This window comes from Parasteatoda tepidariorum, chromosome 12 (assembly GCF_982258835.1).
Source record: "Parasteatoda tepidariorum strain Cologne lab strain chromosome 12, Ptep-v5.0, whole genome shotgun sequence".
Lineage (NCBI taxonomy): Eukaryota > Metazoa > Arthropoda > Arachnida > Araneae > Theridiidae > Parasteatoda > Parasteatoda tepidariorum.
Genome location: NC_141766.1, coordinates 12921228 through 12946640, shown reverse-complemented (window position 1 = coordinate 12946640; position 25413 = coordinate 12921228). Strand labels below are relative to the sequence as shown.

At 30.8% G+C, this 25413-nt stretch overlaps 1 protein-coding gene across 2 annotated transcripts in view; it reads right to left on the bottom strand.

The window, feature by feature from the left end:
• Positions 1-25413, bottom strand: part of LOC107449514 (isobutyryl-CoA dehydrogenase, mitochondrial) — a 52910-nt gene that overhangs the window by 26805 nt on the left and 692 nt on the right. For both annotated transcript variants that reach the window (XM_016065056.4, XM_043054892.3), the window contains exon 2: positions 25294-25394. In XM_016065056.4, the coding sequence (XP_015920542.2) occupies positions 25294-25394 (101 nt within the window). The remainder of the gene's footprint in view (positions 1-25293; positions 25395-25413) is intronic.

Below are 25413 nucleotides of genomic sequence, written 5' to 3'. Positions count from 1 at the left end.
TAATATTTTATTTTATATTATAACCGTCGTTGAACAGCCGACCCAATTTTTGTGTATACGACTACTAATAACTAGCTTAACCCCGCCCCGCCCCCCTAAGGGGGCATCCGGAAACAGTCCGAAAGTTCGAAGTGCGCGCAACAGTTCAATCACATAAGCAAACATATTCAAAATTTTCAAATTAGCGTTTTAACAAATAGGTAGAATATTAAATATGAAATCCAGAAAACAGCGTTACTTAGAAATAAACTAAATACAAACAAACATAACAAAGAAAATAAACAGTATCAATCAGAAGAGATATTGATGTCGCATCTTCAGTAGGGGTGCAAAGTTAATAAAAGGAAAGAATTTCACATGGTTAAATATAAGATGTTTGTAACTCAGAATAAAATATTTCAGCTGGCACAACAATACTTAAGGTATCAAATTCCAGGAATTTCTCTTTAAAACAAAACAACAAAAACAAAACAACAAAAAAAAGACATCTACTCTAGGAACACAAGTGATTAAAAAATCAATGAGGAATCACATAAGGGCAGAGATTGACAAAAGACATGAAATTAAAACGCAAAAAACAGTTTAGGAAAAAATTCAAGTAAAAATCAAACCATAGCAGGTAAATCAAAAAGAGATTTAAAGTATATCTTTCCTAACAATAGGCAGCAAGAGACCATCAGGATTCAGGGAGGGGCCTTGTTACTAAACAAATTTCTTACTATTTCCTCAATTCCCTTTTTTATTTTAGGGTTCGACCAATGCTGCCTACAAATGTTCAACTCCGTAGCCTTGTAATTTTGAACCCAATCCAGAAGACAAGGGAGCTCCTGGATCAGGTATTGGGAGAAATTTGCCTTCATGGAGGACTTTTTGATGGAACTGACCCGCATTTGCGTTACATAATGAGGAAGACCACGAGAACCTCCCACGGTTAGCCTAACGGCAAGGGGACTCTAACCCATGATCCGTCTGCCACTGAGGATACTTCACGTCAGCGCTGTTTTCGGTGCAAGCCGGATGCGGAGTTCGTATCGGCCAGTCATCGCCGGGATCGAGCCCCGGTTCACCTCATTGGAAGGCGAACGCTCTATTCCCTGAGCCATCGCGGCTCTCAATGATAATATTGGCGAGATTTTTGACTACATATTATTATGCCAAAGATCAATCTTAAAATAACCCCTTTAGTTCTTTTCGGTGTGCGGATACGCGCTCTTATTTTGAGGGTCAGAAATCAAAATATATATATATATATATATATATATATATATACTACTGGCCATTAAAATTGCTACACCGGGAAGGAATGCAAATTACAGAATGATATTTATTGGGGACATACATTATAGTTGGAAGAACAAGTGATTAAATTTTCAGGATATTTGGATCTTGAGGAATCAGTACTCAGAGCAACCTCCCTTGGCAGCAATAACAGCAGTTATTCTCCTGGACATTGAGTCGAAGAGATTGGATAGCATGGACGGGTACTACAGCATTCCATGCAGCTTCAACATTATGCCACAATTCATGGACTGTAATGACTGACGAGTGGTGGCGTGCCAGTCGTTCGGCAACCATTGACCAGACATTTTCAATTGGTGAGAGATCAGGAGAACGTGCTGGCCAGGACAACAGGTGAACATGTCGGGACAGTGTGGGCAACATGCGGTCGTGCATTGTCCTGCTGCAACGTTGCGTTATGCAGGACTCGAAGATAAGAAATGCCGGCAATGCAAACAAGAGGTGATCGAAACGTGTATCCAATGGTACCCTATACCATTACTCAAGGTTATGGGCCAGTATGACGATGTCGAATGTAAGCTGCCAATGGGCGTTCTCTACGATGTCGCCAAACACGGATGCGGTCATCACGATACTGTATACAGAACCTGGATTCGTCTGAAAAGACGACGTCACGCCATTCCTGTGTCCAGGTTCGTCGTTGATCACACCATTGGAGGCGCTCTTGCCTGTGATGTAGCGTCAAGGGTAGCCAAAGCCATGGTCGCCATGCTGACAGTCCATGCTGCTGCAAACGTTGTTGAACTGTTCGTGCAGACACTTGTTGTCTTGCAAATGACCCCATTTGTTGACTCAGGGTTCGTGACGTAGCTGTAGAATCCCTTAAGGCCATGTGGATAACATGTCTGTCTTCTCGGCTGTTAGTGATGGGGTCCGCTGAGATCCTGCACAGCGTTCCATATGACCGTCCTGAACCCATCGATTCCATATTCTGCTAACAGTCGTGGGATCTCGACCAACGCGAGCAGTAATACTTCGGTATGATAAACCGCAATCACGGTAGGCCACAATTCGACCTCGATTAAACTCAAACACGTGCTGCTAGGCATTTACACGAGACATAACAAAAGCTTTTTTACCCCAGAACAACGCTCAAATTCAATTTCTGTATGAGAAGCTTTGAGTCAAACAACATTGTCTTTTACACACATTGTAGGAGTCGCTACCGGCACTCGCTTTGCATGAATGCACTGATAAGCTAATCATTTACCTACCACAATATGCTTTATCCGTCCTGCAAATTTCACGTTCGCGGTGTATATATATATATATATATATATATATATATATATATATATGCATACATACCGCACGTTCGCGGTATATATATATATATATATATATATATATATATATATATATATATATATATATATATATATATATATATATATATATATAATTTCTTAAAAACGCTTTAATTTTCTTAAACAGACAGACAGACAGAAAGAGAGATATGGCAAATTATGAACTACTGACCGCTCTAACCTCTGACCACTTTCCCGTTTAAATTAGTGCAATCATATTTTCTAGATAACCTTCCAAGCTTCTGAAATAGAAATTCGTAAAAAGAAAAAAAAAGTATGTTTATTTAGTCACTATTAATCTTAGCATTGCAAAATGCCATCACTTGATCTAAAATTATTAAGGTGCTCTAGGTGCTTAGTAAAATTAGCGTTTCTTAAAAAAATAATTTGTAATTACAAAATATTATAATTTACTAAAATATTAAGGAAAATCTAAATCAGGCAAAATACCGCAGGTAAATAACGAGGACGGAAGGTCACGAAACAAAGTTTTAGACGGAAAAATTATTGTGCGAGCACAGACTTGGGTACCTCAAAATACCTGACCCACTGACAAAAAATTGTACAGCATTATCTAGCACTGATCATGGAACAAAATCTTTTATGAACGAATTGCAGTTTATCTTTTACTAGACCGTAGATAACACCAAAAAGCGGTTAATCCATCCATGGATAAAGTAATGTAGAAAATACACAAATCGTGTTAAGTATATTTAATTTAGTCATGACTTCAGAAGGAATTGCACAGGTGTTCAAATAAGGTCCATCTAAAAATAGAAAATATTATCAAATAGATAGCGACTTGTTGTTGTTTTTATTAGTAGAGGATGTCGAGGCTGTTATTATTTGTAGAGGATATTTCTTTGGCACTCTTTTACTTACTTTACTTTTAAAATTTCAACCGCAAGAATTTTGAAATGAACAGACTTCGAGTTCTTAGATTATTCAAAACTAAATAAGCGAACGATAGAAAGGTTAAGAAATCATAACAAACACGCCTTGAAACCCTAATATAAGAGTACTTGAACCACCGAAAGAAAAAAATTCTTTCGTTTATTTGCTCATATCGTAACAAAAGAGTACCCATATCCAAGCATCAAAATATTATAAAATTTTATTTAGAATGAGAGAAATGAATAGTAGAATTGCATTACGGCCTATGAAGATCTACGTGCTAAGTTCGAACATATAAAATGACTTTCCTGATTTTGAAATTTCATTTTTAGGACTTCTGCACGTTATGTAATAAGTGATTTAAAGCAAACAAAAAAAATTTATACATTAGGCCACCAATTTTGCAAGAAAATTGAGCTCTGATTTAAACTATTTGAATAATTGAAAATTTCGACACTAAAAATCTCTAACTTTGCTTAATTTATTTTTGCTTAGTTACAAATTTAACGAGTTAAATCTACATATTTCACTGTATTGCTTAGACATTAAAAAAATCAAAGTAAAACAAATTAGCTATACAATTTTAGCAAATTAATTAACAAATAATTTATACAATTATACAATTTTTGAAAGAAATCAAAATATTATTGGGTGTACAAATTAGTTCGGTCCGTTTTTAAAAAATGGCTCTGCTGTTATGAATGTTATATAGTGACAGCTGGTTTCAGTGGTTTCAGAGAGGTTAAACATCTGTCAATAATATTCAGTTTATATCGCTTTGAGTTTTAAACAAAAACCTTGTTTTTTACTTTGCTGAATATGTCAAATTTTGCGGTAATGAGGCACCATTTGCGGGAGGTTTTATGTTTCTGCTTTAATTGGAAGAAAGGTGCAGCTGAAGCGCATCGATGCTTGTAGAAGTTTATGTTGACAATGCTCCAACTGATAAATCATGTAGAATGGTTTCGACGTTTCAAGAATGGTTAATGGTGAATAAAGAATGGAAAATGGTGAATGATAAATGGTGAATAGTTTTGTATACTATGAGCTGCTACAAACTGGTGATTCCATTACGGGCGATTGGTATAGGCTACAATTTATTCATTTGAGCCGTGCATTACGAGAAAAAAGGGCGGAATACAAGCAAAGACATGACAAAGTTATTCTTCTGCATAATAACGGTCGGACTGATGTCTCAAAAGTCGTAAAAAACTACTTGGAAACGCTCAAGTGGGATATTTTACCACACCCGCTGTATTCATTGGACTTTGCTCCTTCTGATTACTGGTTGTTCCGACGGATGCAGCATGATTTGGCAGGTCACCAGTTCACTACTTTAACAGAAATCGAAAATTGGCTCCTAACTTGGATCGCCTCAAAAGACGAGACATTTTTTCGAGATGGAATTCGAAAATTGCCTGACAGGTGGGAAAAAGTAGTAGCCAGCGATAGACAATACTTTGATTAATCTGTGCATTCATTTTGTTCTGAAATAAATGCATTTTTGACCACAAAAAAAATGGACCGAACTAATTTGTACTCCCAATAGAATAAAATTTTATGTGGTGAAAAATATTAGAATATTTCATTTTAATCACTACAATTTAATTAACGGAGAAAGAAAGTTACTAATATTTTGTAGCATCGCATGTAGCATCACTGAATGTAAATGATCTTGCATGGAACAAGTTTTCGTCCTAGTACTTTTTGTTTACATTAGCCCAAGTAGATTTAATGCTCGGCACCAGCTCAGTTTCGCTTGTAGGAGCAACTCCTTGTAGTTTTTTCTTTACTATATCCCATAAATTTTCAATTGCATTAAGATTTGGTGAATTAATCCCGGGCAAGGCATGGATGTTTCTTTCTCTCTCTGTGTGTTCTATGTCCTTTCTCCTTTGTGTGTGAATGTGACCCGCCCTATAAACGGGTTGTGGTTGTGTGAATGGCGTGGCAGAAGTCGAATTCCTGGCCATAGATGGCGCCACTTAAAAACAGGAACAATCGCACCCCCACTGCCTAAACACGCATACGACAAAAAAAAAAAATTGGGTGAATTAGCTGACCACGGTAGCACTGCTTCAGTCAGATTTTAGTAGGTTTTGATGTATGAGGGGAAGCTAAATCTTGCTGAAAAATTAAATCCTCCTCTTAATCTTAAGATGATAAAATCATATAGTGCTCGAGAATATTTTGATGAATTATTTAATTAACTTTTTCTTTGGGGATCTTTCCAGGTCCATTTGCACAACTCCATACCTTACACTAGCTGCAAATACTACAGAACGTAATAAGCACTCTCTTTATTTGTTTTATCCTTCAAACTCGAACGCTTTGATTGCAATACGATACAAATATACTTTCGTCATTAAATAATATATTTTTCTAATCCTCCAAGTCCCATAACATTTTTGATTAGCACCACCTCATTCTTGCAAGTTTTTGATTTACAGTCGTAAGTAGTTTTGTTTTTGAAACACGAGATTAAAACTTAAATTTATGAAGTCGTCTTAATGTTGTCGGTTTATAAATATTAATTCTTTCTTTCCATTTCCGATGCAAATATCATACACTCCAGAAAAGATTTTTTTTTTTTTTTTTGTAACTATGCGTATTTTCTGTCCTCTCTGGCTGAAGTTTTCGGTTTTCGACTAACATTGCAACGATTATTTCTAAACTTCCAATAGTGTTATAAGATTCTGCTAACGCTTGATCAAACTTACACAACTCAAAGACTTAGACAACTCAAATAGTTGGCTAAGTATTGTTGATTTTTAGCATCTCGATGTAAGTTATTAACTCGTAGCTTTATTGATTCTAGAATATCGCGTACACGTCCCTTTGTAAAACGAATTCAAACATAATGTAGGCAAAAAAGTATATTTAAAATAATCGTCAACAATAAATCTAAAAAACTTATTATTACTCGTAAAACAAAAGCAAATATTATCGTATTATATTCCAATAATTTGGACCAATTAATTTAAATATTCTAACATTTTGAGATTTAATAATAATATTTTTAAATTATCTTTTTTTTTAAAAAATGAGCAAATGTCAAGCTTGTGTCGCAATTTTATTGAAAATACATTCCTAAAAAAATATATCGCTTGTATATATATATATATGCATTGTGTTCTCGTTTTATCGGATAAGAAAACTGATTATTCTAATATTTTGATGAGTCGCATGCATAAACTGAAAATGAATCAGCTGAAATGCGATAAAATAAAGGACGAAACTAAACATTAAGAATAGTAATCAGATCAATATTAAATAACTAATGGAAAATTAATTGGATATAAATTTTATTGCAGGGTTTCGCAACTGATAATGTTATCCTAACTTTCGGAACCCCTATAACCTTTCAATGTAACCTAAGTGTTCAGCGAAATATCATTTGAGAACCGCTCGTCTAGGTAACTGCAAAACCAAAAATATATCTTCTTGGACTGTAAGTATTCAGGTAATTGTGCTTGACATTTATAAAATTTGCAACACCAAAAAAATATCCATCAATGATCAAAACAAAATATCTTTCAGGTGCCATACATCATGTTAAGTGGAATACAAAAATCTTCTGCTCTCAAAAAATTGTTATTTTCATAAACTCCTGAAATAGGCCTTATATATATATATATATATATATATATATATATATATATATATATATATATATATATATATATATGAAAGGGTAGCAGTCATGGTGAGTGATGTTAGGCCACGCAGATAGCAGTTGGAAGGCAAAAAATATTTTATTAACTTCACATAGTATATTTAAGACATTTTCTAGCAAAGGCGGAGCTCAAAATCGCACTCAAAAACTGTGTGCTTAAGTTTTTATCTTAGGGAAAGTAGCAAAGGAATTTCCCTCTATTTTGTTATATTTGAGGGGAAAAGGGAAGTGATAAGGATTACTATTGGTTTATGAAAGAAATCTAGCGTTTCCCACACAAAGCATAGGGAGATATGTCCTGCTCTTAATTAAATGCATAGTTGAGCCAAAAATAGATTTAAGAACAGGATGTGGCTTTTAAAAGTGTGAGAAAGAATTTGGAATAGAATAATTAATTAGGAATAAAGTAGGAGTTGTTTCATAGCAAAGAAACTAACATAAAAAGATTAATAAAAGCTTTTTATGTTACATATATATATATATATATATATATATATATATATATATATATATATATATATATATATATATATATATATATATATATATATATATATATATATTAATAATCATCTATTTAAAAGTTTAGATTAATGCTATAAATGCTACAGTAGCTCCGTATCAAGTCCGAAAATTTTCTAAAGCTTTAATTTGGAAAAACTAGAAGCAGAAATATTAAAAGTTGCCATATCAAAGTTTTTAAATCACTTGTGATACTTAAATTCTCAATAAGTTGCTTTTGTTCTTTAATTTGAAGAAGTGAAAATGCCTTCAAAACTATACTGATACAATGAACATGAAATGTAAAAAGAATACAGTTAGGAAACTGGAATAAATGTTACTCTTCCATTACTTTTAACTCTTTGAATCTGTATTTTTTATTTTTTAAGCTAATAAGTATTAAATTCACTGTGATTACTAAATTTACCATTTTTAATATATTTTATGGTGCTGTGTTTTGTATAAATGTCTGAATTATCTGAAATAAGGTCTTTTTTTCATAAATATGTTTTTGTTCAATTTCATAATTTATGTCCATCATGTTTTAAAAAATTATTTTTTATGCCTTCTTACTTAAACTTTTTTACCAATTGCATACAATTTTCCTTTATTCATCAGGTGGGGTTAGGAAAAGTCATTTTATCCTTTGACAAAGAAGTTTCATTTATAAAAAGCGGAAATCTACTTACAAAAGAAGCTCAGATTTATATTTAATAACTCGAATTTTATAGCGCAAAACATCCTATTTATTGAGAAAAATCACGATTCGTTCAAACGCTCGGGGGCGGGGTCTAAATAGCTTTTTGAGCTGAAACTTTCAGAATTACAGTTTTATAGCAAATGGCACCTTTTTAGAGGATGCTGACAAAGAAATTCGAACTTTCATTTCTTACGACCACCCTAATATACATACAGTAGTGAAATTCCTGAGCATGAATCATTTTCTACACTAAGGATCGTACTCCATACCTCCTATACTTCGGGGTTGCTGTTTCTGGTGTATTTTAAAGCCATTTAGCTCACAACGTGATCATTGTGTTTTGAGATTCTTGCAAACGTGGTATTTGATTACTTATTAATTGGTTTACAATGCGAACAATACTTGTGTTTACAATGCTAAAGGTGCTAACACTAACGCAAGATGGTGCACAGCTTGCAACAAGAACAAACAGTAATAAACAAATAGAAAGAGGCCAAATCACGACTGCCAAAAAAGCGAGTTATTCAAAATCTAGCAACCATGTCACCCTTTTTAACAACATATCTATAAATAACTAAAACATATTTTCACTTCAAACTCACCAGAATTACTTGATAACATCAATATCTTACGAATTACGGCAGATTTGAGCTCAGAAATTATCTAATTTACTTCTATTATTGAAAACAAAATTATCCGTTAGAAAATATCGCCTCGCGGAATAAGCTGTAGTAAACAGTTGCAAACTTTTTAACCGGAACTAGAGCAGGTATGGAACTCGAGATTGTTATTGTTTACATTTATATTGAAAACCCCATCCATAGAAAATAGATTGAAGACAAGTAAGAAATTATTTTCTCCTTATATCTCCCGGTTTTTCAAAATTACTTCCTGTAGTGAGTTATATCGCGATAGCGAGAATGCGCCTTGGGTATCGATGTTGTTGTTAATTTACGTCGCACTAGAGCTGCACAATGGACTATTGGCGACGGTCTGGGAAACATCCCGGAGGATGACATGCCATAACAATTTTGATCCTCTGCGGAGGGGATGGCGCCAGTGGCGTATCTAGGGTATGGCAAGTATGGCGAACGCCATGGGCGCATTATTTCAAAAAGGCGCAAAATCAATCAACATCAACGATTATTTTTTTAATTAAAAATTTTACTAATTTTTTTTTCAAGTTATGGCAGAATTAAAAAAAGCATCCAACATTTAACCTTTCCTCGAGGGCTCGAAAAGAAGACATCGAGGTCTTTCGAGGAACTCTTTTTATAACTGGGGGAGTGAAATATGAAAGGGAACCGCTAATAATAAAAACAAAGTAGGTGACGAGCGTTAAACAATTTTAACCTCCCACTGTTTTTCATTTTTTTAATAACTTCGTTTGAAAACTCATAGACCACCTCAGTTAGGGATAATAGGAGGGCCAAGGTTTCCAGCGCTTTTACATAACTCGAAAAGCGCGGGAAATCTAAGTTGTTATATTGGATTCAACATTAAAAAAAAATGGGGGAAATAAGAAGAAAAAAAACATTCCACATACCCCCTCTTTTTAAACAACTTGACGTCTGTGTAATAACAATTCATACACGTTTCTGCATTCATTCACTAGACACTTTTTCTTTCATTATACTTTCAAGTTGAGCAACAGAGGATTCGAAATAAATAAAAAAAACTTTATATTCATGAATACATTCAAGATAAATACTAAAATAAATCAGTAATTAAAAGTAGCTTTTACTTTTCTACTATTATATTTACGATGATTTCGGCAAAAACCAAATTTTAATTATAATATCGTAATTTTAAGAATAATGCAGAGTTTTTAATAATTATAATTATAACTCTCTTTACTAACTTTTTGATACTTTCCAATAAAAATATTTTTAATTTCAGAGAATTTCCTAAATATTTAACATTTAATGTCGATCAAAATCCTTTGACAAAAAGACTTTTAGCCCCATATTTAATTTTATAACCGTCGTTGAACAGCCGACCTAATTCCGTAGCCTTGTAATTTTGAACCCAATCCAGAAGACAAGGGAACTCCTATATCGATAAATGGGAGAAATTTGCCTTCGTGGAGCTAACCCGCATTTGCGTTACATGGAGAGGAAGACCACGAGAATCTCCCACGGTTAGCCTGACGGGAAGGGAACTCTAACCCATGATCCGTCTACAACTGAGGATATTTCCATGATATTTCACGTCAGCACTGTGGTCGGTGCAAGCCGGGTGCGGAATTCGTATCAACTGGGATTCGAACTCGGTTCGCCTCATTGCAAGGCGAACGCTCTATCCCCTGAGCCATCGCGGCTCCCATATTTAAATTAAAAGGAATTTAAACTTATTTTTTTCTAAAATGTAGCTTCTTATTGCTTCACGATACGTCAAAGCTGTAATAGAAAGAATTTAAGTTATCGCTGATAAAATGAAAAGACAAAATGTAAGCTCATTATTTATTATAGAAAATTACAGGGAATTTTATTTATTTTACTTTTTTAGTGCATTATTAATTTCATTTTTCCTACTAAAAACGAAAAATAAAGCACAAACTTAACGTGAAATTTTTTGAGGAAAACGAAAAAAAAAATTTTTTTTTCCAGGTATAAACGATGATAAAATAAACAGTTTAATAATGTTCATTCAGAAGGGTTATTCACGAGTAAGAGTTATAAATATTGAAGTTCCCAATATTATAAACAAGCAAGACATTATTTATAAGACTTTATTGAAACTGTAACTCAGAGTCAAACTATAATATTGCACAAGGGAGAAAAAAAAAACACTAAAATAGCCACAAAAAATCATGGTTACATATAAAAGTAAAATAATTAACTTAATAACATAATTTAGATTACAAAAGTATGGAATATGTACTAGCCAGGGTTGGCAAGTTTTTGACATGTGACAGTTTTTGACAGTTTAAACCATGGTTTAAACCGTCACGTCAAAAACCTCACTGTCAAAAATGTCGAAAATGTCAAAAACCTATATTCATATGTAAAATTTAATTAATACATAAAATTTATATATTTTTTTATAAAGGATAGTGTTTCTAAATGTGTTCTAGAAAAAATAAATTTAAAATTTTGAAGAAACACTTATATTTTGAATAGTAACCAAAATCTTGTACTTTTGAAAGCTCACATCTTTGGTAATATTATGTTTTCATTTTCATGTGTTATTGAAAATCTGCAGTGATATTATTAAGAAATTTATTTAAAACCAAATTTAGTGTATAATATAGATTATACTAAAAATTAGACATTTTTAAAGATAAACATTAGCAGTTTTGTACATTAGACATCTTCTTTTAAAGAAAAATCTTTTTAATATTCTTTTAAATCTTCTTAATAATCTTTTTAACATAAGACAATACAAATTTAAGTGCTTTCTGTTAAATACACAGAGTAGTTAGTGTCGATTTACAGTATATTCAGCCTATTCATTTACTATGCTGAAAATTAAGTTTATCCAAATACTTGTGAATTTCATTTTGCTAAATACGATATAGTTTTGTTGAATATCTAAATATTCAACTGTTGAATAATTACTTCTTGCTTTCAAGATATGCATTATTTGTATTCTTAATACAAGTGGAGAAAAAAAAATTAAGAGATAAAAATTGTTTTAAAACGATAAGTGTAATAATTATAAATAAATATAATAAACAATATGAATTATATTTATCATTATTCATAAATATAACTACTTTTAAATTCAAATTAACATACTGGATAATAAAGATATTCGGTATAATATTAAAAAAAAATTTTCATGCACTTGTATCTTACATCAAGTTTGTATTTATACAACATAACTTGTAAGTTCCTTATAAATATTAGTTATATGTTCCTTATATGTCAAAAATGCATAGTAATAAACTTTTAATTTTCTTAAGTATCAAAAAGAAGAAGAAAAATTTTTTAAATATTAGTATTTAAAAACATTTTTTGCAAAATTTTTCTGCACATGCATTTGAATATAAATTTCTGAGATTTTAAATCTGTTATTTTACCTTAATTTTAATTAAAAAATATTTTAAAACCTGCTGATTACCTATAGTATAATTAAATTTCAATATAATGCATGGCAACTGTTGGTAGTTTTGAAGTTTATATATTTTCTTGGCAAACTTCAGTTTTTGACATTTTTGACGGGTTTTTGACGGTTTAAACCAGTATTATACCCTTGTCATGTCAAAAACCACTTTTTGACGTCAAAAACCCAACCCTGGTACTAGCATTAAGAATGTATATTGTAGAATTGTATTGAATGTGTATTGTAGTACTATGTATGATGTTATAGCTCTTGAGTAGCAAATATATAGATATAAGTCAATGCCTTTTTCCTCGGCAATACATAGCGTATTTGTTTAAAATCGTGTCCTTTTTTATAATAAGATGATAAAAACAGAAAACAAATCCTAAAAATAATATTTATTGATTTCGTTTATCTAAAATAGTTTACTTAGACAGTCAATTAAATTTAAAATAATTTATTTGGAAAAAATGCTTTTCTACTTAGATTATTTGATATTATTTATGTATAATTGAAAATGCTATACGTTAAATATAAATTATAATAATATAAGCTGAATCTTTAAATTTAAAATATTTATCTATATGAAAAAATTAGTAGTACAACAGACTAAAAAAATGAAAGGCGAACGAAAGAAACTTTGGAAGTTCAAAAGTTGGTGACAGGCAGAAAAACCAGATGGCCAGATGGTGATGACCAGAGGACAGAGAGATGTGAAAACCATGGGGTGTCCCAGTCTTGCTTAGACTAATTATTCTGTAGTGAAATGCTTGTAAATCTTAAATTTTATCAGGGGTTAAAATCTCTTTGAAAAACGTTTTCGGAATTTGCTGAATAGATTTCAAGTAGAGCCCCTTCTATAAATTAGCGTAAATTCTTCCTCAACAGGAGATTTTTACCACCCATGGTGGGAATCACCGCCACTAAAGTGTGAAATACTAAAAATAGGAGGTTCCTCTGATGACTCGCTCTACAAATAATTTAAACCAATGGAACGATTTAATAATGAATACTTTCCACTATTTTGAAAAATAAAGGGCAGGCGTTATAAGTAGTTAGGTGCTCATACAAAAAATTCTGCTCGTTTTAGTTAATGTTTCAAGATTTAAGACAAGAAAATCAAATATTTAAAGTCTTTAGATTTTTATAATCTATTTTGATGCAGCTTCTGGACTTTTATAGTTGGTTCATAGATTTAAGAAAACAACGTGTACTACAAGGATTTTCTTTGATTGTAAGTAATCATTTCCTAAATATTTAAATTAATGCATTATACTTAAATTATTAATACCGTTATATGCGTTCGTAATATTTTCTAGAAATGATGTCGATATGCAGGGATGTAAGATTTTTCCGAAATATTTTATTAAGTGGTAGAGAGTTAAAAACTAAACCTTGCAAAATTTTAGATGATATTGGTAAAATTTGAAATTCTTACCACAAGGTAACTGGAGTAAAATTGTATTTCATGGAAAATTTCGAATTATACATACGTAGTGGCGGAAAATATAATTTTAAATCAGATTTACATAAACCAAGAATAAAACATCAAAACATAAATTTTGCTACCACTAGAAAGAAGTTCCCCATTAAGTTGCAAGTTAGCATCTCTGTATGTGTAGATCGAGTGGGACATTTGCTGTCCCTCCTTTTAATGCTAAAAATTAGAATTTATAATATTTTTTAGTTTTTATTGTTACTGTTTTATGACAGTACATTTAATATGCACATAGATTTTTTGTATTAATAATTATATATTGTATAATTAAATACTCGTTAATGCATTATAATTATAAATAATATGTAATAAAAAAAGCAACGAATGTTAGAATTTCTAATGTTAGTGGGAATATATTTTCTTAATTTTCCTGAAAAATAATTGCGATAAGTAAATAATTTTGCGTTTATTACGTAACATTCATTACGCTCAGCAAATAGTTTCCAACAACCGATAAATGTTTCTCTTTCTATTCATAAATAGATAGATTTTGAGTTTAACCACTTGTTTTTTTTCCTTCTTTTCTTTGAAGGGTTATATTAAGGAACAATGCTTTAAGTGTAAGTTTCAATAATCCTTTTACTTACAAATTGATTTTTTTTAATTCCTAAAGACATGTTTGTTTTGTACTTTTAAATTACATTTATTTAATATTTATCAACCTTTCTTCGAGTTATGGAACACGCTTCCATAGCATCTCGGGTGCAAAATTTTGTCATCTTTCTTTCCCCTATATCTTTTATTTTATTTCAGATTACAATTTTCTTCCCTTTTCAAAAAAAAAATAAAAGAAAAATTAGATTAAATAATTACCTTTTTTTAATTTTATAAGTCTTTTACAATACATATCACTTACATTATGTTTATATCACTACACATTATATTACTTGAAAAAAAATCAATAAAGTAACAATCACAATAATTATTTTTCATTAAATAATTATCCTTATTTTAAGAATATAAAAAAAACAATAAGCATTTTAAATATTGAAAAATTAGACCTTGTTAAATAATGAAGTATACGCATTCTTATAATGTATTTTCATAAAGATACAAAAAAAGCCCTCTTTTCCTCAAATATTCCAATCACTTATATTTCTCTTCTTCCTAAAAAGCAAATTTTAAAGCTAATTAATTTTGAATATTTTTTTAAAAAAAGTTTTTTTCCCTGTTATACAGGTTGGTCTAAATTCATGTTGTTTGAATATGGAGTTAGGATTCCTGAGAAATAGAATTAAAAAAAAGTCGGATATTTAAAATTTGATTTCTATTTTGACTATTGACCATAAATTTGACTATTTGACTATAAATTTGACTATTTGATCAATTTCGCTAAAATGTAGTATTTTTTAAACTAATGTAAAAAATGTACATCTAACAATTGAATTTTTTTACGACTATTATAAATAAAATAATAAATATTTACGAAAAGATATTTTTTAACAAAGGACCTTTATAGTTATGGGAAAATTTTTTTAAAATTCGATTGAAAAGCTCTCGAGTTACTTCTCATATTGTGACTACCCCCAATACTTAGGGGTACAGAAATTCAAATCAGTCAAAAAAATGGCATGTTTATTCAGAGAAAGTACGTTTTAGTGTCTGATTTCGTAACTTGAAATATTGTCCCTGCACTTATTAATTAGCATATTTTAAGTCACCTCCTTGAACCATTGACATGAGAAGAACGTGAAGATCTGATTATTATATCAAAAGTTATCAGGGTAGTCCGTTTATTTATTTATTTTTTTGCGCACCGAACGTCTACAAACTTGTGATTCAAATTTTTTTCTGCTTTCTCTCTAATTTGTTCCATTCTGATGCGAAGAAAATTTTTCATAATTGATTTTTTTTTTTGGTCTATTTCTTAACTTTTTGTCTTTTTTTTTTCACTGTTAAAAAATCAATTATTTCTAGATATTCTTAAACTAAGACGTCAACTTCCTCTAATTTATTTCTCATTAAAGAATGTATTATTGTCGCTATTTTGTCTAGAGTTCTGTATTAATTACTATATGTATATTTTTTCTTATTATCGGTTATTATATAATGTTTGTAAAACTTAATTATATTAAGACCATCGGTTTTTTGTAAATAAAAAGCTAACGAAGTTATAAAATTTGATTGTAGCTATTTTATTTGTAATTGTCATAACAAATCGTAATTATTTACACTGTGATCTTTAATGAATTTGGTATATCTCGATGATTTTATTGTTTTGGTATTAGCAAAGCATGATTATTTCTAAAAACAATTAATTTTATTCAGTTTAAATTTTGAAAATAATGGGTAATCGCCTGGTTATGTTATAGTTCTTCTTTAATTCAGAGACATTTGTTGTGCGTGCGTATTTTTGTTACCTAATTGTATTTGTTGTTTATTTAAACAAATTGTTAGAATTGTTATTGACAGTTGAAGAAACGCAAGAGAATCTTCTTTAAATATGATAAAGCAGACTTTTTTTTTATTTCTAACTAATGCTGATTTCGAACACACTTGAATGCATTATAATTAAAAGGAGATAATTTTATTGTTGTAGTTAATTTTTATTTATTTATTAATCTATTAAAAAAAATTGCGATGCAATCTTTTTGGAAAATTTTATAAACGTTGTTGAACAGCCGATCCAATTGTTTGAGTTTGCGACTGCTGATGTCCAACTTCGTAGCCTTGTAATTTTGAACCCGATTCAGAAGACAAGAGAGCGCCTGTATCGAGCATTTTGGAGAAATTTGCTTTCGCGGACCACTTTTTTGATTGAACTAATCCGCATTTGCGTTACATGGAGAGGAGGATCGCGAAAGCCTCCCGCGGTTAGTCTGACGGCAAGGGTAACCAATGATCCGTCAAAGAGGATATTTTACGTCAGCACCGTGATAGGTGCAAGCCGGATACGGAAATCGTGTCGAACAGTCATCGCTGGGAATCGAACCCGGCTCACCTCGTTGGAAGGTGAATGCTCTATCCCCTGAGCCACCGCGGCTCTTTTTGCAATATTGCCAAAAGGCTTAAATACTTCAAACAACGCTTTTATTTCGCATCGCATAAAAAAAGAGATTATAAATATTTTAGGAAGGGCGCCAGTGCGAGATTTGCCATAGGCGCTTCCTTCCATAGATACGCCTCACCCCCCCCCCTTCGGTAGCCCAACGACCTGCACGCGAAGTCGAGCACTTTACGGTAGCACAGTTTAACGAGGACCAATACCGCACACCCTCGGTCCCTACGCAGACTGATCCAAGTGGTCACCCACCCGCACACTGACCGTAGCCAGTGATGCTTGACTTCGGTGATCTGCTTGGAACCGTGTCTTAACGATCAGTCCACTGCGGGACCCTTGGGCGTCGAACTTTCAGGTGTGCGAATGACAACGGTTTGAAAAAGGATGAGCTGAAGAAAAATGGCGAGCAGTTGGACACAAACTACGATTGGTGGAAGACGCACGCTATGTCCTATCCTATTCCCTCGTGTCCCTTAGAATTCGAACGAGCTATCTAAGTAATTCGAGAACGAATACTCGCAGTGGAACAACGGCCGAGAGACTATTCCCTGCGTCGAATTCTTAAAAAGGTCTACCATTTAACATCAAAATCAGCTTTATAGCACCTGCTCTGCACCTCTTCGTGGTACGAGGGAGTAACACCTTTGGGTGGCTAACGCAGACATAGGGGACGGTAGACCGAAAACAGCTCATCTGGCTTCGATTTTCGATTTGATTCTTCAAAGAAATTTTTCTTTTTTTTTAAGACTTTAAGTATATACAGTGCTCGCTTGAGCGACGAAATCGGAGCTTGGGAGCCGAAGTTAGAGTCTAACTTAGAAACCTGATTGAAATCATTTTGGACTTTAAGTCAAGGACTCATTATGAGTGAGAGTGATCTTGAGGAAGGGGATTCTATCCCGGAGGACCTTGTAGAGTCGTTTGACCTTTCTCGAAAAGAGTGGTCCAAAAAGGCACAAGAGCTCAATGGAGTATTTTTAAAATTTATCAGCCAAAACGTAAGCAAAAAACTAGATGTAATAAAAATGTTTGAACTAACAAAAATTGCCATGGGCTACAACGACTTATTTCAAAGTCAAGGTGAAGTATTAGCGTACACTAAGGGGCTCCAAGATGAAGCACAAGATGCTTTAAAAAACGTAATCTGCAAAAATACTAAAAAGATGAAAAGGACTTACGCTGAAATTACAAAGAGCAGCATCAGTAGGGGAGCCCCCAGTGCGAAGTCAGATCATGTGATAGTCGTGCGCCCAAGTGCCTTGCTCCTCTGAGGAAACAGAAAAGTCGCTTAAAGAAAAGATTGACCCAACTGAGCTTCAAGTTGGAATCAAAGGAATTAAAAGAAGGCGGAATAGCAATTAGAACGTTGACTAAGAGTGATGCAAGGAAAATTAAAGAAGAATTTGAAGAGCAGGGTCTGGATAAAGATTTTAAATGTCAAATCCCAGCCATGAGACTCCCTAGAGTCATCTTATTTGATATAGATGAGACAATTAGTAAGAAAGAGCTCAAAGAAAAATTAGGAGATCAGAATAGTGAAATGGTCGATGGGAAATTCGAAGTTTGTTTCTCCATCAAAGGCAAACAAGGGAAACACTGTGTTGTCCAGACGAACCCTAGCGTCTTCAAGAAAATTATGAGAAAGACAAAACTTAAAATTGGTTGGTCCGTCCATCGGGCCAAAGAATACTTAAGACCCTTGAGGTGTTACAAGTGTAACACATACGGGCACATGGCTAAAGATTGTCTGAATAAAGAAAACTGCGCAAACTGCGGTGAAGAGGGGCATAAGATGAACGAGTGCAAAAAGAAAGCGACTTCGCAAACAAAAAATACGGCTCAAAACTAAATGTTAATCACACAGCAAGACAAAGATCGTGCCCATCCAACCAAAGGGCTATTGCAGTATTAAGAACAAGGATTTCATACTGATTATTCCCCAAATTTTGTGAGCTGACTATGGCGTCCTCCACCCTTTCCGGGTGCTTTCAAATTGTATTTCAATTGTAATTTTCATTTTATTTGTAAGACCGACAGGTTGTCGGTCATTATTTCGATTGTAAATTTTTAATTAAAGCTCAAAATGGTTTCCGAATCTTCCAGTCAGAGGATGCCTCGATGGGTCGTGGGGTGGCGGCGGTCTCTCAGTGCCACACTCCTGGTGAGTCGTCTGCGGCTGAGCATGGCACCGCCGCACCCGACTCGGGATTGTCCCTTTCGGCCTCCTCTGTCCACCGAACGACTGTGTTGCTTTTTGTCGGGCGTGACTCGGGGCCATGGAACTTCGTGTCCATGCACCACCGGGTCCTCCGACTGATTCGAGGATTGCAGTAACGATAGTCACCATGTATTACCCGTATGCCCCTTTTGGGACGGGGCGGGGTTAAGACGTCTTTATGTCCTATTAATAATCACTCTCAATACGAATGTTTAACTATGTAATTTCTCTCTAATATCATATTTCTAATTTATTAATAAATATGTAGTCTAGTTGATTTAACTTTTATTTTTTACATCGATTTATAGTTCACTAGGTTATCTATACTTCCTATTATTGATTACTTTTGTTTTCTTTAACATTACAAAATAAATTAGTAAAATAAGAAGAGTTAATTAGTTAAAGAGGTTTGGGGAGGAAAAAGGTGACAAAATTATTAAAAGCTCGTTATCTACAAATCTGCCTTTTCCTTCAAACGCATAAACTATTAACCTTCAACTAACTATTTTCCTTCAAACGCATTAAATACCTAGAAAAAATTCTCGATTTCCTTGAGTGAGGACAATTTTTTCAAAGAAATTTTTAAATACTAATTTTTGAACCTTCAAAGTTCCAAAACGCCATCTACAAAGTTGTAACATACACCTAATCTTTCTTTACTTTCTCTGAAATGGCAATGAAAGAAAAACGAAACATCGGCTGTTTCTCCTCAGTTTTTAACAACAATACCAACATAAAGTACCTAACTGCCTAACAACCAATAGCTTATTCAGTTTTAATTTTTAAGTTCTTTTTAATGCATAAAATTCTTTTTAATTTTCTCAAATTAATATTTAAGAGATAATAGAATCTTATAACCGTCTTTAGTGTAGAATGTTTTTAATTGATAAGTTTAAATTAAAAATTAACTCCTATATTTTGAAATATAGATTTTAATAAAAATAATCTATAATACTACCGAATTCTTGTCAACATTAAATTATAAGTGATGCAGGCAGTTACATTTTCAGCTAATAAAAGTGAGTATAAAAAAATATTTCTCGAATGTAACATGCAAATAAGAAATCCTGAATAAAAAATCGAAAAAAAAATAGGTTTCACATAACATACATAAAAACTTGCCTCAGAGAGAAAAATTAAAAAACTTTTTTAAGCATGTAAGTCTTTGAACTTAGAAAGTAAATTATAATACTAATTACCTTTATATTACTAGTATTTTTATTGAAATCATTTGATTCCTTTTTACTTTTCTTTATTTTCTACAAAGGGCCTCATGAGATAGTCTATAAATAATGTCACTTTCTCTTTGGTATTTTTGACACCCTCCCTCTCCTTTGCAAGAAAGTGTCACATTTCACCTTACCTCTACCCTCTTCCTCATCATATGTCTTACTGTATGTCAAAAACGTAAATTTGCAGTTTGGAAATAAAAAAATATAATTATTTTAAGTCTTTTTTTTTCCCCTTCGTTCTTTTTTTTTTTTTTTTTTTTGTTGAAAAGTTTACATACACTACAAATTCAATGTAATAAGTAATTTTAATACATACTATAGTAATAAACATTAACTTTTCTTTAAGTCAAACTAGATTTTAGATTTAACACAATTTTAATAGTCTATATCATTTTTTAGCATTGCCTATTTAAATAAAATAAAAAAAGTTTTTTTACAAACATAACTGGATAAAATATTGATTTAAGCTTTAATAATAATCATTTATTAAAAATGCGTCAAGGCAAAAAATAATTAAAATTCAAAAAAGAAAAATATTTCACAGCAAAAATATTTTTAAAATTTATTTTTATCTGGCATAAAATAATTAAAAATGAATAGAAAAAAAACTAAGTATTTATGTTTTTACTTCATTAAACATTTATCTTTTTACATCATTTGAAAAACACTGCAAAAAATTGATTTAATTTTTTTCCTTGTTACCAAAATAATTTTTTATTTTTTAAAAAAAAAATCCATAGAAACTATTAGAATAGTTATTGTACCTTTTTTTTTTAACACCAAGACTGTTTTGTTATTAAATTTAATGGTGACTGATAAATCTAACTATAAAAGGGAAATATAGCTGACATAAAATAAATTCCTTTACCCAATACCAATTAACTTTTCTGAAGTCAAATAAATTGATTAAGAGATGGTTTTTGATTTATTGATGGGGTTAAGTTATCAAGGTGTAAAGTGTGCTTATGTATAAAATTTAAATATCTAATGCTAGTTCTAATATTGGACATAAGCTTTTTAATAAATTTGCTTATTGATTTCAAACTTGACAGAGAGCAATTTATCCGCATTATTTAAGGCTTCAAATAAATATATGCAATTTTGATTCAGAGCTGTAAATTTAATCAGAAAACAAAGAAACTTCCTATGTAAGTATCAAGCTCAACTTGTTTTTATGGTCGATAGTTTTATTAAAATCAGCAACATCCATTGTAGACAATTAAGAAAATGCATCATTGATGATTTTAACCGTGGGGCATTTCCATACTTGTCTATAATGAATCATGGTTCATGAGATTCTAACCAATGATCGGAAAATTTATATCAGAATTGTGGGGGAAAAATTGCCGGCAACTTAAGTCATAACAGATTGTTAAACAGAAGCACAGTCCTAAATTTAACTTTACTATCAGAATAATTCTTAGCTATAAAATACTACATGAATAATTATTTATAACTAAATAAAAGTCCAATCAATTTATTATCATTAATTTGTAAAAATATTTTATAACAAACCATCAAAAATTTGTTAATCCTACCTCAGGCATCATATTGGACAAAGAAAAAATCAGAACAACATTTTCTTTTTTTAAAAAAACAAAAAAGAAAAACATCATTTTTGGAATATATCAGACTATTTCTAAAAATAAGGCAAACAAAAAAAAATTATTATGCACTACTTAAAGTGAAATAAAAGTAAATTTTATTACAAAAGTATAATAAAATGTACTAATTTTAATTACACAAAATTTTCTAGAACATAAAGTTTTAATTATTTTCAGTATAATATTATGATATTGGAAAACTCCTGATAATTTCAAATCAATGCATGGAAAATTTTAAAGTATTGTTTTATTAAAAAAAAATAATAACCAGGATCAATTAGTTAATATTCCTTCCTACCAATATATAATTAAAATTTGTAATTGAGTTCAAAATTGTCTAAGTCAAATAATTTTAAAGCAGGTTTTTAAAGATTTCCCTCTACTTTAAAGCACAGTGGATATGATACTTGACATTTTTGTGCAGGACTTTTGGTGGACGATCCCTCAATTTGTCATTAAAAAATTATATGATTACTGTATTGTTTTATGGAATCTACCATTTTTAAAAGCACATCTAAGAGACCAAACAATAATAAAAATAATATGTTAAAAACTTATGCTTGCAGTTTAAAAATAAACAACTAAGTTGTAAATCAGAATTCAAATTTAATTTTTTACTTTAAATATATGTTTTTCCGCCCTTTGTAACCCTAACAAAAATTGTTAGTCTTTTTTTTTCCTTTCCTTTCCTTTCTTTTTTTCATTCTGGGTAAAAATAAAAAAATACATATCTAAACTGATAATAAAGATCTGATAATGATCTGTTGGCAAATGAAGGATGTTTTTAGTTATATAATAATGAATGATGTCACACTTCTTTAGTTATATAATAATGAATGATGTCACACTTCCTGCTTTCATTTCCCCCTTCTCTTTGTTAAAAACTATCACAATTTCTTAACAAGTGGTGTAACATCATTACTGGATGTCCTTATATAATGGGAATTATATGGGAAACCATAAAAGTTAAATTTAGAATTACTGTCTATGAAAATAAAGCTTTTTTTCTGCATGTTTGATAAATACATACATGATAAATACATACACTTTTAAAATATACAATTTTCATACATTTTGCATATAAATATTTCACCTGCAATTAGCATTTGTAAAATTGGTTGATTTAAATAGTAGGTTATGTTTGAAGAAATAAAATGAAGCTTTACTTTAGGACAAAAATGTATTTCTTAAAAAACTAAGCACACTTTTAGAGTTTACACATACCACAAATTCAATGCAATAAGTTATTTTAATACATACTATAGTACATTAACTTTTCTGTAAGTCATACTAGATTTTAGATTTAACACAAATTTAAAGGTCTAGAGCATTGCCTATTTAAATAAAAGAATGAAATAAAAAAATAAATAAAAAAACATATTTACAAACTTAACTCGATAAAATTTTGATTTTAAAACAAATAAATATTATATGTAAATATAGCTTACATAAAATTAATTCCTTTCTTAACTTTTCTATAATAAAGTCAAGCTCAAACAAAAAAAGAGAAAAAAAGTAATTTGCACTACTTAAAGTGAAATAAAAGTAAATTTTATCACAAAAGTATTATAAAATATACTAATTTTAATTATATAATATTTTTTTTGAACAGAAAGTTTTAATGATTTCTAGTATAATTTTATCAATACTGGACAACTCACGGTAGATTTAAATCAATGCATGGAAAATTTTAAAGTACTATTGCATTAATAAAATAAATAACCAGGATCAAATAGTTAATATTCCATCATGCCAATATGCAACTAAAATTTATAACCAAGTTCAAGATTGTCTAAGTCAAATAATTTTAAAGTAGGGTTTTAATGATTTCCCTCTACTTTAAATCACAGTGGATATGCCACTTGACATACTCTTTATTTTTATACTGTTCTTTAGTTTTAACTGTTAGAATGCAGTCTATAATGGAATTATAGATAAGAGAATTTATTGCATTTGTCATGAGTATTATCATAAATCTAAGGAAATTTTTGTACAATACATTAATATCATAGAATATCATCACACATTAAATAACAGAGAGAAAAAAAATTTGCAAAAAGCAGCCAGGCTTTAGTCTAGGCAGTAGTTTAAAATATGAATTTCAGTTTAAAAAAAAAAAATAAAAAAATAAAAAACTTATCACTGTGAACAAATTAGCAATGCACAAATTCACAATGTTTTTTTTTTTTTTTCCTATTTACTGCTTTTAACATGTAGAGAAAGAAAGTTTCATTTTTATAAGGTTGATGCAATATTAATTTAACATACTACAAGTTCAGTTAAAAATATTTAATGTTCTTAGCCCTTCTTTTTAAGGCAATAAATTTAACCCACATTAAAATTTTCCGAACTTTTTTTTAATTTTGCAGAAAACTATAGTTCTAAAAACTCATCATTAATAAAGAAAATTGAATTAACATAGTTTAAAAAGTATTGCAATTGAAAGGCTGGGTGCATTATAATGATTAAGCCACACTTTTGTATCATCAAACTGTTCCTTCGTATCATTTAAAAATACACGTTTGACAAGTTTCTAGAATTTACACCAGATAACAATACATTGCCTAAATGAAAATTGTGGTTATTTATCATTGAAAATGCTAAATTAAACAATTCAAAAATGGGGCTTATGCCTCAATCTTTTTAATTAGTAATGAAATGCAAAATAAATTACCAACAAAACTCTATAATCTACCTAATTACTCTTATAAATTGAAATATAAATATGTAAGCTCTTTTCTTGAGCTAATACACATATTTTCTTGAGCTAATACACATATTTTCTTGAGCTAATACACATATAATACATTGAACTAACACAATTTCAATAATAGAGTGCTATCTTTTCTACTTTATAAGATGTGTTACACTATTACACTATAAAAACAAAAACCTTTGGCACCCTTGTTTTTCTACCTTTTATACTTTACAATGAAAAATTTACACTTTTGGTAGTTTACATTAAAATAAAAACCCATACAGAGATTCATAATTTAAGGTAATAACGTGTATTAAAATGTAAGTAAGTGAATTTGCCAACATATTTTAATTTTCCACCTCATATGATAAATAACACTCAACATTGACAATAATATGGTTTCAATATACATATTGAGCCTCTCATTTAAATTAAAAAATAAACAACATTATAATACAGTATTGAAAATAATCCACTTTACAAACTAATAAAGTAAAACTTAAAACTATACTTTAAATTTCGTACGACAATCAACAAATAGAGAAAAGATTTTGGAGTTGTATAGGTATTTTTATAACCCTTTTAATTTAAAGTCATTATTAGTAAATTAAGACTAACCTTTTCATCCCAATAAGCCATATGAGGAAACATTTCTTTGGATGCAAAATCTCCAGCAATTCGTTGAATTTCTAATTTTTCATCTTCAAGACCAAAAGCAGCTAGAAGTAAATAATAAAA